This window comes from Epinephelus moara, chromosome 8 (genome assembly GCF_006386435.1).
Source record: "Epinephelus moara isolate mb chromosome 8, YSFRI_EMoa_1.0, whole genome shotgun sequence".
NCBI lineage: Eukaryota > Metazoa > Chordata > Actinopteri > Perciformes > Serranidae > Epinephelus > Epinephelus moara.
In genome coordinates, this window is record NC_065513.1 from 26,798,980 (window position 1) to 26,811,372 (window position 12,393).

A 12,393-nucleotide genomic window follows, 5' to 3' on the forward strand; every position below is an offset into this window, starting at 1 on the left:
ACATCTTAAGAACTGCTTTAAAAAAAAACAATTAAACTGAAATGTCCGAAATCAAAATCACTTTATTTTGTGCACTGGATGCATAAGGACTTTGATTTTAGTTAGTTAATACTGATATATTACAAGATATTTACATAGCAAACAACTGAACAGCAACTAATGAGTTTACTAGTTATAGGAAATGACAGTTGACTAGCTCTTACTGAAAAAACTAATACTTAAAAGTTTAATATTATGTATAAAGTAAGTACTGAAATCTACATCAAATCATTGTAATCTAATAATCTACTCTGCATTGGGGGAGTATCGTCCACACCTGTAGCCTGTGAGGTGAGCATCACATTTGACTGTGTAGGTGAAATAGAGAACTCCTTTGCTCAGCTGACAGCTCAGAGCGCGAGATCCTCGCTCAGGGAAGACAACACATATACCCGCCATGTCATTATAAAGCACATCTCTATCCCAGACTTCGAACCTCAAAGCCTGACCTAGTTCCACCGATCCAAAGTCATAGGACACATTCCACACTGGGTCGTTGTTGTCCATCACCGTCTCAGTCTCTTCGTACATACCGTTGTAGAAGATCTTCACATAGGCGTCGGTTTTCGTGAAGGTGTCTGCCCTCAAACCTGCAGCCCTGTGGATCTCTAGTCTGAGAGTTCCTCTGCCGGCCCGCAGAGGACAACAGTTATGGTCCAGGTTGGGTGTCGGGGAGCAGTTCTTGAAACCAGCCTGCTCCGCCTGCAGCTGGTTATCTTTAATATACTCTGAGATAGTGCTTCTCAGATTAGCACTGATCTGTGCGTCATCCACCAGTTGATGCAGAGGGAAGATGGCGTAAGAAACCACATCAGGGTTGTCATGGAGGCTGTTCATCCAGCTCTGGTATGCTTCAGACGGGTCCTCCTGGTAGAGGATGTCAGGGAAGTACCTCTCTCCTCCGGTTACCTCAATCTTATGGGTCATGAAGCCTTGGTAGAAGCCCATGCTCATGTTACCCTTCAGGAGGTTGTCACACTTGTTGGACAAGGATGCATTGCCAGGGAGGAAACCAAGAGCCATTCGGAGCTCAAAGTTCAGGCAGTTTTTGATGTCGGACTCTGAAAAACCCTTCAGTGTGGCCAGGCAGGTCCTGAAGGCAGTGATTCGCCTCACCTTACCACCAAGCTGGACCTATAGGAGACAGAACAAATAATGAAATGAAGGCTATGTCATTACCTTCAGCATGATCTTGCACTCATTAAGAAACTCATATCAAGAAGACCAGCTGCAGCACACGTCAACCACCTGACCTGGTGTATGTAGTGTGTTCCATAGGTGTCTATCAGCCGTCTGTATAGGGCTTTGTTCTGGCTCGTATTTAAGTTCTGTGGCAGTCTTTTCAGATGTTTGGTGAACTCTGTGCTCAGCGGGGGATGATCAGCCAGCCTGTAGCTGAAAAAACAAAAGGCATGCAGAGTTTGACCATAACATGGCAACATAATGCTCACTCTTATGTTAAAAAAAAACACAGTCGCGCTTCAGACATTTTTCTCAAATCATCTTCTTTTGAAAGTCCACTTTTCACACAAGCTAAGAAACATTTGCAGGGTATCATCTCGGTTATCTTTCAAATTTTAACCTATTTTGAGATGTGACCTATACATGCTTTGCCTTCTTTGCATGGAGGAGATGTCAAGAACAAACTATGAGGTAGTACATGGAGTTAGAAATTATTCTGCGTTCAGATGGAATCAGGCAGACGGTAGATGGCAGACAACACCTTTTGTACAGTTTGGCACAATCGTAGGACGATAAAACTAGTCATGCATGGCGATATGTTGCGTTGTTGATGCCGTATTGTTTATAAAGAATGGAATGAAATATTTTGTGTCTCTTATTTTATGTAATTTATCCGGTAATGTCCAGTATTTGTCAAGGTCGTTTTCTCCTTGTGTGAGAGCTACATAACATTCGGTTGTAAATTCCATCATGGAGGACGGCATAAGCCAAAACGTTTTAACTTTGAATGGAAATGCCGTCTACTGTTATCATTACCGGTATTCTCTGCTACCTAATTTTACGTCCTTCTCTTGTCCACCAAAATGATAGCTGGTTAGCCGTCAACTGTCTCCTTGATTCCATGTAAGCAATTACTATTCATCTCGCAACTGGCATCTGTCAAGCCACTATTGAATTTTTAGCCCTCTTTTTAAATAATATTCAGTTGCAGTTTTGTTATGCCACCTAAAATGGCCACAATAATATCCAGTATGTAGATGTAATGGAGCCAGAATTCCTCATTTGCTCGTCTTTGCCTATACTGTATGTGACGATGCTTAATTGCAAGCCATGTACCTCATCGTGATAACATATTTTTGTTGTCGAATCCTCATTGTACCTAAGTATAATGGCAATAAAAGATTCGTTCAGTCTGATTAATTTAATCATCCCAGTAATCATACATCAATCAGCAAATTACGTGCAATTACAAAGCACCATTTTTACCAGCCCTACTCCTTACCTGTAGTAGGTGCAACTGATCTCATGGATGGCAAAAGTGGCCTTGTCCACGCTGTGCTGCGAACGAGCAAACTTTGCTAGGTCTGAGCGGCTTCCTCCCAGCAGTACCTTGCCAATATTATCTAAACTCAAGCCCACACCCCAGTTGTTGTTAACCAGAGAGTTGGAGCTACGCAGCAGGGAGTCCACAGAGTGGTGGAGGGCACTGGAAAGCTGCTTACTGCAGCGGCTGAAGGGACGCCAGTCGAGCACTGCAGCTGGGAGCCTCTGAATCTGAGGAGGAGAGGAAAGGCAGGATGTTGAGAGGGATGCAGGTGGAGGAAGAAAATAGTTAAAGGAAGTGTGGAATAATAGTGAGGAAAAACACAAGGCAGAAGGAGCAGAAAGTTGTGGTTTGGCTGGAATTAGGTAAAGGGAATTTAGACTGTTTGAAGACACCATGAAAAAGAGTGAAGTAAACAGTTTTCACCTGTCCTCCTTGGAAGCGGTTTGGACAGAGTGTACAGGTGTTGTTGTCAGCCAGATGAGCTTTGACATTGATGACGTATGCCCCCGTTCGACGCATCCGCACCACATCAAAACCCTCCCCTGCCAGGTTGTGGCCCGGGACAAAGGGGGCTTTCTCACACTCTGACCCTGAGCCAGTCCGGCAGCCCTGGACCCTGCAGACCTCCGACATGACTGCCAAAGCTAATGTAAACAGAACGATGTTGCTCCATTGGTTTCCTCCAGATGGCATGGTTACCTAAACACAACAACAAATGGGGGGTGAGAAAGTAGTCACTGAAGTCCATATTTTAAAGATTACTTCTTTGCAATGAAATACTCCCTTTAACATGAAACAAGTGTCTGACATGAAGCTCATAGAAGGTAGTTGCGTTATTTGCCTTATGGTATAATGAATTTTGACAGGTTTTTTAGTGAGCAGACTGCAGAATGGTTGCTGGTACCCAACTAAAAATTAAAGATGAATTATGTTACACAGTAAATACAGATGAGTTTATAATCCTCTCTGCTTTTAAACTGGAGTAATCCTACTGCAGATGTTGTCCAACTCTAAAAACGTGCACAACAGAAACCCACAACAACATGAACATGCACTGACCTTGGATTGCATTCAATGTATCGTTCTTTAGATTGTGTCCTCGTCAGTTGTCCGGCTGTAGCGTTCTCAGCCTACAGAAATTCCTCTCCAGATTTTACCAGCCAAGAAAAACACATTTGTTGTGCCTCACCCTTTTTACGAACCCCATCTATGGCGTTGCTTACCGTAAAAGATGAACTGCAAACTGACTAAACTCCTGATCCCGTTGGAAATGAAATCACAGTTGGCAGAGCTTTAGCCGGTCTAAAAGCCTGCTGGGTGCACTCTTTTGTCCGTCCTCCACCCTATGAAAAAAGACCAAGGAGGGAGTTTCCCTGCTTCAGGGCTGTGTATCTGTCTCTCTTCCTCTCCCGCTCTCTTCCCTGAGGCTTTAACAATTTCCTCAGCATGACTGGGTTTGTTTTTATGTTCATGACCCAGCTCTATGAATCCCTCACAGCTGTGTATGTGTGTGTGCATGTGCATGTGTGGGGGAGGGAGAGAAAAGATGCACGTTGGTATGAGCAGTCTTTACGGGAAATGGCTCCATGTATATGTATGTATGTGAGTGTACAGTGCATGTGTGTCTGTTGCAGTGACCGCGTGTGTTTTTGTGTATATAATGGCTGAGCCGGCCTGTCTGTGTACTGATAACCTTACCAACACCATGAGGTCAGCTTTGCCTTTGTCTATTTATGGATGTTGGTGGTTTTCTCAGTTAGGTCAGGGAAGATAAAAGTGTCTCTGTGTGCAAGAGGTTTCCTTCAACGGTATTATTTAGACAACCAGTATGTGCTTTGGTGCCACGTTTACAGACCTACAGACTCTAACTGTGGCTTTTGCATTTTGTACCAGCCTCAACACTATGTGGTGTAAATATAATTTCTGTCTCAAAAATAGAACTCCAGTTGTTAAAGGGACAGTTCATCCCACAATCAAAAACACATAATTTTCCTCTTAACTGTAGTGCTGTTTATCACTTTAGATTGTTTGATTGTGAGTTGCTGAGTGTTGGAGATATCTGCCTTTTGAGAGGTTAATTTAATGCCATCATAATCAAACTAGATGGCGCCAAAGGAAGCATGCATCTACTGCTAGCTCTCCTAGCATCACTGAGCAAACTAATGTTACAACACAGCTGAGAACACCATCAATGTTTACATCTCATGCTGTCAGGAGCATGAGCCTTTCATCCATGAGTAGATGCACGCTTCCTTCTGTGCTGTGATACAGTTGGCGGGTGTAGTTCAAGAGAAAGAAAATAGTTCCTACATGAAAAAGCTCACAACAAGGTCTGTGGATTATCTTGAGTAACCAGGTCATGATCTCTGGTATGAGACTTTTTTTTTCTTAATGTATTGGGTTTTTACAAATATTTTATTTGTAGATTTTCAGATTTTAACACAAACAGCACAAATACAAGTCACCCACCCTCACCCTTGAATAAGAACAATACAAAAAGAAATGAAGACCAAAAAATACGCTCCTATAGGCAGAATAGGCAGAATGACCAGCAAGAAGTTCAGCACCTACCGACTACACACATGTTGTTTGTTCAACCCATTATGAACAAGTATCTATACTTATGTAATCTGAGTTATTGTATTACATTTATTTTGAGAGGTTGGTTTTGTATTTCACTGTTTGAACATGACTGTTAGGGTCATTGTGGGGATAGTCATTGTTGTGGGATTGATGTATCATTACTATTATTATAGGGTGATTTTGGTTCCTACCTGTGGGGTGTGTCTGGAGGGACGTTAATGTTTTGGGAACGGAAGTTCTCCGGTGTGCCATGTAAACAACGGACGTGCTGAATGTATGCTACTGCTGTTGTCGTTTTGGCCGGAATAAAAGAAAAGAAATTAAAGACAGCTGTAGCTGATTATTACCCACAGCCCGTGAGACTGTATTAAAGTAGAGTAGAGTATTAAATCTTCAGGTTACACTTATATGCAAACACTTAAGGCCATTCTAGATAAAGAGGACATCAATGGTTGCCATGTTTTATCAAAGATTACAGAGCTGAAGGAAATGCTGTTTCTAACTCTCTTCATGTGTAACAAGTTGGTGATTTCTACCAACCAGGTTTTAAAAGAAGTCACATCCCCAGTTTTCCAAAGAGTCAAAATATTCCTTTTTGCCACCACCTTGCCATGTTGTATTGTCTTTTGTTGCAAGTGAGATAAAGCTAGGATGGCAGTGCATGGGTCTGGTGTAATATCACAATTGTAAAATTCTGAAAAGCACTTAAAAATATCCGCCCAGAACTTGTTTAGCTTGGGGCAAGACCAAAAGAGGTGGCCCGAGGTGCCCTTTGCTGATTTGCATTTTGGGCAAAGTGGAGAGACAGAGAGATAAAAGGAATGTAGGTAAGCACAGGAGTAGTGCAGCCTGTGAAGCACTTCAATTTGAATAAGTTGGTGTCTGGAATTTATGGAGCATTTGTGAATGTCTTAAAGGTAGGTGTCCCAAGTTTCATTACCAACCAGGATGCCACGGTCTTTCTCCCAGGTTTCCTTGAAATACTGTGTGGAGACCTAATTATGAGCTGTAAAAAGATCAACAAACTGGGAGATGAGTCTCTTCGAGTCAGGGGTCTGACTCATAAGCATATTCTTAATGCACTGTTGGGCACTTTGATCACCAAGAGTGTCATCTAGTTCCATTACATTCAAGAAAAGGCAGACATCTCTATGACCAATATCTTCAGTGCTTGCAAACTCATACCAAACCAATCTAGACTGATAAACAGCACTACAAGTAGGAGGAACAACATGTATTTTTTAATTGGTGTGAATTCTCCCTTTAAGCGTGCAAGATTAAAAAAAGACGCATACTCATAAGGCAGACCTGTTACAGGACTAATTACTTGAAGTGACCAGTGACTGAGGTATTTTCAGAGAATTTAGGGTGTTTTTCAAGTCTTATATAAATAGCAACAAACGAAGCACAAACCATATAAACACGAAGACATGGATTCATTGAGTTGTTTTACATGACTTTAATAAGTGCAGTGCAGAAGAGTTTAATAGACATACATTTATAAATCATTTTAATTTCATGAACATTAAAGGTAAAGGACACAAACAGATTAATGGTACGTTCAAAAAAGTTATACAAAGCATTCATGTTCTTAAATGGGATAGAAAATTATTTATACACATGGCATTGTGCATTCTGGCCTCATGAGGGCAGTGTTGGCTCACTGTGGCCTTCTCCTTTGTACCATTTGGTGAATTTGAAGGCAGATTGTTATCTCTTAGATTTAACGTAAGATGATAAAGTTTACAATGTTTACTTATTTTAAGAAACAGCTTAAAGTTCACAACATACTGCAGGGAAAATAGGTAGACCTAGATGTATTGCTAAAGCTATTACACTCATCAATAGCAGGTGATGGAATGTGACTGTGTGAGTTACTTACTGGTTTCATAAGCACACATAGACAAGGATGATGATCTGTCACACCAGATTAACCTCCGTCTCTGCGTGCCAAGCCTCTAAACCTCACCTTGCTGTGTCTCCCTCTCTCCTTCATCACGCTCAACCTCTTCACGTATTTCTTCATAGCCTCTCACTGTCATAAACCCAGACAGCCTCCTCCTTCTCTTCACCACAATTACTGCCACTATGACCAGTACCATCATACCCATTACCCCAAAGGCTACCCCTGCCTTTTCACCACCTGTCATCTGATTCAACTCTGGGTTAGTCCTACGTATGATCTTGTTGATGTCCTCTGGTTTTGCCAGTTTCCACGCCTTGGTCTGCCCCACTCTGACCCAGTTCTTGTCTCCCTCAGTCATGACCATAACCGTGTTTGTGGCCTGCATGCTGACAAGTGGAGGTTTAGTGAAAGGAGGCAGATGGATCGGAAGCAGTTGCCCACCTGTGAACAGTCCTGACTGGACACAGTAAAGAATTTCACAGCCATCGCTCACTGTAGCGAGGTGCTGACTGAACATAGGAGGACAGCGACGTTGATTCCCTGCCAGCGGGTTGTTTGACTGACAACTGAAGAGACCTCCGAATGGTACTGAGAATCTGGAGCCAGTTTCATAGTCGTTGCTCACGCAGATCACTTGGCCATCTGAGAGAAATTTTACTGGAATGAAGTTTGGGGGGCAGCTTTTGGCGTTAGTGAGGGGGTTCGGGAGAGAGGGGCTGTATATGCCTCCAAACAGAAACCCTGAGTTTTCTTGGGCCTCTCCATTTAGAGAGCACCAGTAAGTGTCAATGCGAGCAGAGCGAACATGGTACCTGTCCCAACAGAAGTCCTCAAAAATGCAAAAGTGCTGAGTGTAACCCTGCTGTCTCACTTCTGATCTGAGTAAAGTGGCCGAATAAGGTGAACGACAGGAGAAGTCGCCTGTGTCAGGGTTTTTCTGGGCCAGGGCATCACATAGTGGACCTGCATCTGAGCTGAGAGGAGTACACACTTGATAGACACCACCAAAACTGAGGTTTGTAGCAGGGCCCTCGCAGGAGGAATCATCAATGTTGGCCTGGAAGTTAAAGTTCTTGGAGCTGACGTCGACACATCCAGGCCGTGTGTTGACCCTGTAGTATCGCTCTATGGCCTGACTCAATGCAACAGCCACTTTGCCAACTGTAGGCTGCGGCAAATCAGGGAAAGTGTTTGTGTTTATAAAGTAGTGGAGGGGAAATCCAGACCGATCAATAGCAATCAGGTTGTTCCTGGTACTTTCCTGCCACTTCTGCAGAGTGATGCCAGGATAGAAAGGTATGCCTCCATGGCTCTGGGTAATAGAGTATGTAATATTGGACTGATACGCTTTGAGTGATGAGCTCTGTTGGGTGTTTTCACTGCTTATGTCAAACTTGAGTTTGTCAAAAAAGCTTAAGCCTGCCTCAGCTTTGACGGAGGAACTTTCTGACGAACTATCCGACACATATGACGAATGGAGATAGTCTTCCTGCACCAAAGAAGCCCCGGCATCAACACTAGTGATAACATGGGTTCCGTAGTCCAGCACCATCTTCTCTGAGAGATAGTCTGCGTTCCTTGTTTGGTTGTTTTCAATCGCATCAGCGATCTCTTTGGCTTGTTGAGCAAAGCGTGTGTCCAGAGTGAAGTCTGGATAAGCCTTCACTGTGTAGATGAAGTTACGAACCTTTGACGAAAAAGAGTACATGTCATTATGTTATAAGGGTTTTTTTCACCTCATTTTTGTTCTATTCATTTTGTTTATTTGCTTTTAACAGTGATGTCTGTAATACCTGTCCAGCAACTACAGTTAAAAAATAGCCTTCCATCTCACACTGACACATTTAGAGACACATTTAATGAGCACTAGTATGTACAATTTCTAAGTAATCCATGTTAGAGAACTTTTTTCATATATTAACGAAATATTTGCAAAATTATTTTAGCTCTTGATCCATAATTGTTGCCACAGTTATTATCTTTGTTTTATTTTATTTATCCAAACTGTGGAAAAAAGAAACTCACTTGCACTCTGGTTGTGGTTGAAGAGTCTTTGACCTGATGGGTTTTCATCCTCTTGTTCTCTGTAGAGAATTTCGCATTCAGCTTTGAAAGGAATGATACCTCTACATTTATGGAGTGAGATGTAGAGCTTGTCTGCTCCAGCCAGGAGCTGATTATCTCTGAGCTTGTCTCCACGCCCGTCTCCTTGTGCGGGATGACAAACACCTCATCTGGGATCAGGTAGAATCCGTCCTCGGTGGTCTGGCACTGGAAGTAGCTGAGGTTCATGACTCGACCCATGTCCATGTTCCGGAGGTTGTCCCAGCCTCCGCCCGGCAGCACCTCCAGTGCTGTGATGGAGAGGTCGGTGGAGGCGCGACATTGTCTGAGCCAGTTTGTGGGGTGTCTGATGGGAAAAGAAGAGCAGATATGAAGGAGGGAGAGAGCCAGGAGGATCAGTGCTGCCTTCATGATGACTGAGGCAGACGGGGGTTAGAAGACTGAATATAAAGTTTACTTCAAGTTCCTCCTTCTCTTATGTAGGTCATCATATGACAAACATATGACGGTGTGGTAGGAACTGGTGGGTGAGGATAAGGTTTTACTTTTCTTTTCAGGTCTGCATTTTTATTTCATCCAAAATAAATATATTCAGGCTACTTAGTATCAGAGAAAAAGTTCTGACAAAGATTCTTTCTGTATCACAAAAAAATTACTTCAAAGTCTCATGCAACCAATTTAAAGCCAATACTATGAAACCTGCAACAGGAGATGTTTTGGTAAGAGACATAAATCTATGTTTTATAGTCAGCTCCATATGTATTGAGGACAATGATACAATTTATTGTTACTCTGGCCATGTAAACTGCCACAATGGACTTGTAATAAAGCAATTAGTATGTGCTTTCTCTGACTTTCAACTTTATTTAAGGCTAGACTGTAAAATTGGGTGAACCGTGCAGGAATTCCAACCATTGAGTGCTTTGAGTGGTCAGAAGACTAGAAGGGTGCTATGCAAGTGGAGGTCCATTTAGCATTTACCATTTTTATACATAGACCCCACATGTCAGGGTACCCAGAATAATTGGACAAATTGACATTAATATCACATTAAACGTATGTATGTAACTTTTTACATGTATCAATTGTTTTTTTATTTCCAATGCGTGAATCCATGGCAGCGTAACTTAAAATCTGAAACTTTCTGGACTTTCTCAGTTGCCTATAACAGACTATGGAGTCATTTCTATGTAAAGGGCTCAGGGTGATTTTGCAACAAAATCCAAAGTAGGGATACAAAATATTGGATTATTTGTCAATATCCAATATGCCAATATGTAACAACTAATTTGACCAATACAGATATCATTATATTCACTTTTTCCCTACCTACCCCTATCTTATTATGCATGTATACCCCTATCGTGACGGCTCACCACCTGGTGGAGACATGAAATGCAGTACTTTTCAATGCATGTGATATTCATTTATTGTGCAGATTAAGAAAAACCATGTTGGCTGATTCTAATAGTTCATTTTAAAGCCAGTATTGGCCGATATCAATGACGTACCAATATTATCATGCATTCCTAATCCAAAGGATACTTACATGCGTTCTCGAGTGCTTTACTCCTCAACAGCCCTGCTAAAGTAACAGATTACAAATGAAAATGCCACACTTGGCAGCTAGACTCAAATCTAGCACTTTTATCAGCTGATTTAATCATAAGGTAATGGTGGAATAACATACAGCTGTCCAAGGAACATCTGAACAGCCAATTGTCCAAATAATTTTTTGTCTCTTAAAAGGGTGGACGACAAATAAAACTGTAATTCCTTTGCTGTTCATAGATGTAAATACCTTTTAAGTCAAAGCTGAAATCTGCCCTTGAAGCACATACTGATTGTTGCATTTCAGATCTATTGTGGAGATGTACTCAGCCAAAAAACAAACATTGTTTCACTGTCCAAATACATTTGACAACTGACTGTATGCAGTCCCAGTGATTTATGTTAAAATGTGCTTTGGTTGAGAAATACTGTTTCGAAGTTTATCTACTTTTAAGGTAAAAGTCAAATTGTTTACTGACTTCCTCTTGTCAAAAGGAAGAGAAAACAATTCTGATAAGATCCACAAAAAAGGGAAGTGACTGTGTTTTCACATGTTTGGGAACTGTCACGAGTGTATACCACTGGGTATGTCTGAGGAAGTAACTGACCAGGTCAGCACGTGACATCAACTCCTAACAATCAAGCTTAAACTAATGTTTTGAAAAAGATGGAATATAAGTAAAAACAAAACGAAAAACTTTATTTTAAAAAAGTAATACTTCAACTGACTGAATTACTAGTCTAATAATCCATAAATACCAGTGTGGAGTATGTCAGAGATTATGTTTTTTGAATACAGTAAAATATATTCAACTGCATTTCTTGTTTCATGCTCTATTAGTAATTAGTTCCCGAGTGCTTTACCCCTCAACAGCCCAGCTTAAGCAACAGATTACAAATGAGAATGCCACACTTAACATCAAATCTAGCACTTTAATCAGCTGATTTAAAAATGGAGTAATGGTGGAGGAATATAAAGCTGTCCTAGGAACAGCTGAACAGCCAATTGTCCAAATACTTTTGGTCTCTACAAAGAATGGACTACAAATATAAATGTCTGCAGTTCCATTGCTGTGCATAGATGTAAATGCCTTTAAATTGAAGCTTATATCTGCACTTGAAGCACTCAACTAATTGTTTTATTTCAAATCTATTGTGCGGATGTACAGATCCAAAAAACATTGTTTCACTGTCCAAATACATATGGCACTGACTGTATGCAGTTATAGTGATTTATGTGAATAAATGTTAAAAGGTGCACTGCTTTGGTTGAGAAATACTGTTTCAAAGTTAATCTACTTGTAAGGTAACGTCAAATTGTTTACTGACTTCCTTTTATCAAGAGGGACAGAAAACAATTCTAATAAGCAGATCTACAAAAAAGGGAAGCAGCAGTTTGTTCACACGTTTGGGAACTGTCACGAGTGTATGTCACTGGGTATGTCCAGGGAGGTTTCTGACCGGGTCAGCACCTGACACTAACTCCTAACAATCAAGCTTAAGCTAATGTTTAGAAAACGATAGAAGATAAATAAAAACAAAATGGAAAACTTTATTTTAAAAAGTAATCTTTCAAGTGACTGAATTACTGGTCTAATATACATAGATACCAGTGTGGAGATTATGTTTCTGAATACAGTAAAATATATATTTAACTGCATGTCTTGTTTCGTGCTCTGCTAGTTATTTAATATAAATTACTTTTTTTTTTTAAAAACATACTGCACTACTCATGTTAGCC

General features: G+C 41.1%; 2 protein-coding genes across 3 annotated transcripts; both read right to left on the minus strand.

Annotated features, from left to right (window-relative positions):
• Positions 1–50: 50 nt before the first annotated feature.
• prf1.5 (perforin 1.5) lies at positions 51–3,998 on the minus strand. Of its 2 annotated transcripts, none has more exons than XM_050052032.1 (5): positions 3,772–3,998; positions 2,972–3,247; positions 2,504–2,775; positions 1,293–1,434; positions 51–1,173 (listed from the first exon to the last, which is right to left on the minus strand). In XM_050052032.1, the coding sequence occupies exons 2-5, from the start codon at positions 3,239–3,241 to the stop codon at positions 286–288; spliced, it is 1,572 nt and encodes a 523-aa protein (XP_049907989.1). In that variant the 5' UTR covers positions 3,242–3,247; positions 3,772–3,998; the 3' UTR covers positions 51–285. The 2 variants fall into 2 exon arrangements, with proteins under 2 accessions (XP_049907989.1, XP_049907988.1); XM_050052031.1 differs by having other exon boundaries at positions 3,608–3,997.
• A 2,577-nt stretch (positions 3,999–6,575) lies between these two features.
• On the minus strand, positions 6,576–9,536 carry LOC126394888 (macrophage-expressed gene 1 protein-like). The gene is made up of 2 exons (XM_050052030.1): positions 9,063–9,536; positions 6,576–8,724 (listed from the first exon to the last, which is right to left on the minus strand). Exons 1-2 carry the CDS (start codon positions 9,510–9,512, stop codon positions 7,090–7,092), a joined length of 2,085 nt encoding a protein of 694 aa, XP_049907987.1. The 5' UTR covers positions 9,513–9,536; the 3' UTR covers positions 6,576–7,089.
• Positions 9,537–12,393: the final 2,857 nt, after the last annotated feature.

Excerpts from the sequence above, each read along its gene's own strand:
- prf1.5 (XM_050052031.1), bottom strand. Across the intron at positions 1,435-2,503 it reads ATCAGTTGCACCTACTACAG|CTACAGGCTGGCTGATCATC; the intron begins GTAAGGAGTAGG and ends TTGTTTTTTCAG. Across the intron at positions 1,174-1,292 it reads GAACACACTACATACACCAG|GTCCAGCTTGGTGGTAAGGT; the intron begins GTCAGGTGGTTG and ends TGTCTCCTATAG.
- LOC126394888 (XM_050052030.1), bottom strand. The coding sequence starts at position 9,512 with ATGAAGGCAGCACTGATCCTCCTGGCTCTCTCCCTCCTTCATATCTGC. Across the intron at positions 8,725-9,062 it reads CAACCACAACCAGAGTGCAA|GTTCGTAACTTCATCTACAC; the intron begins GTGAGTTTCTTT and ends TTTTCGTCAAAG.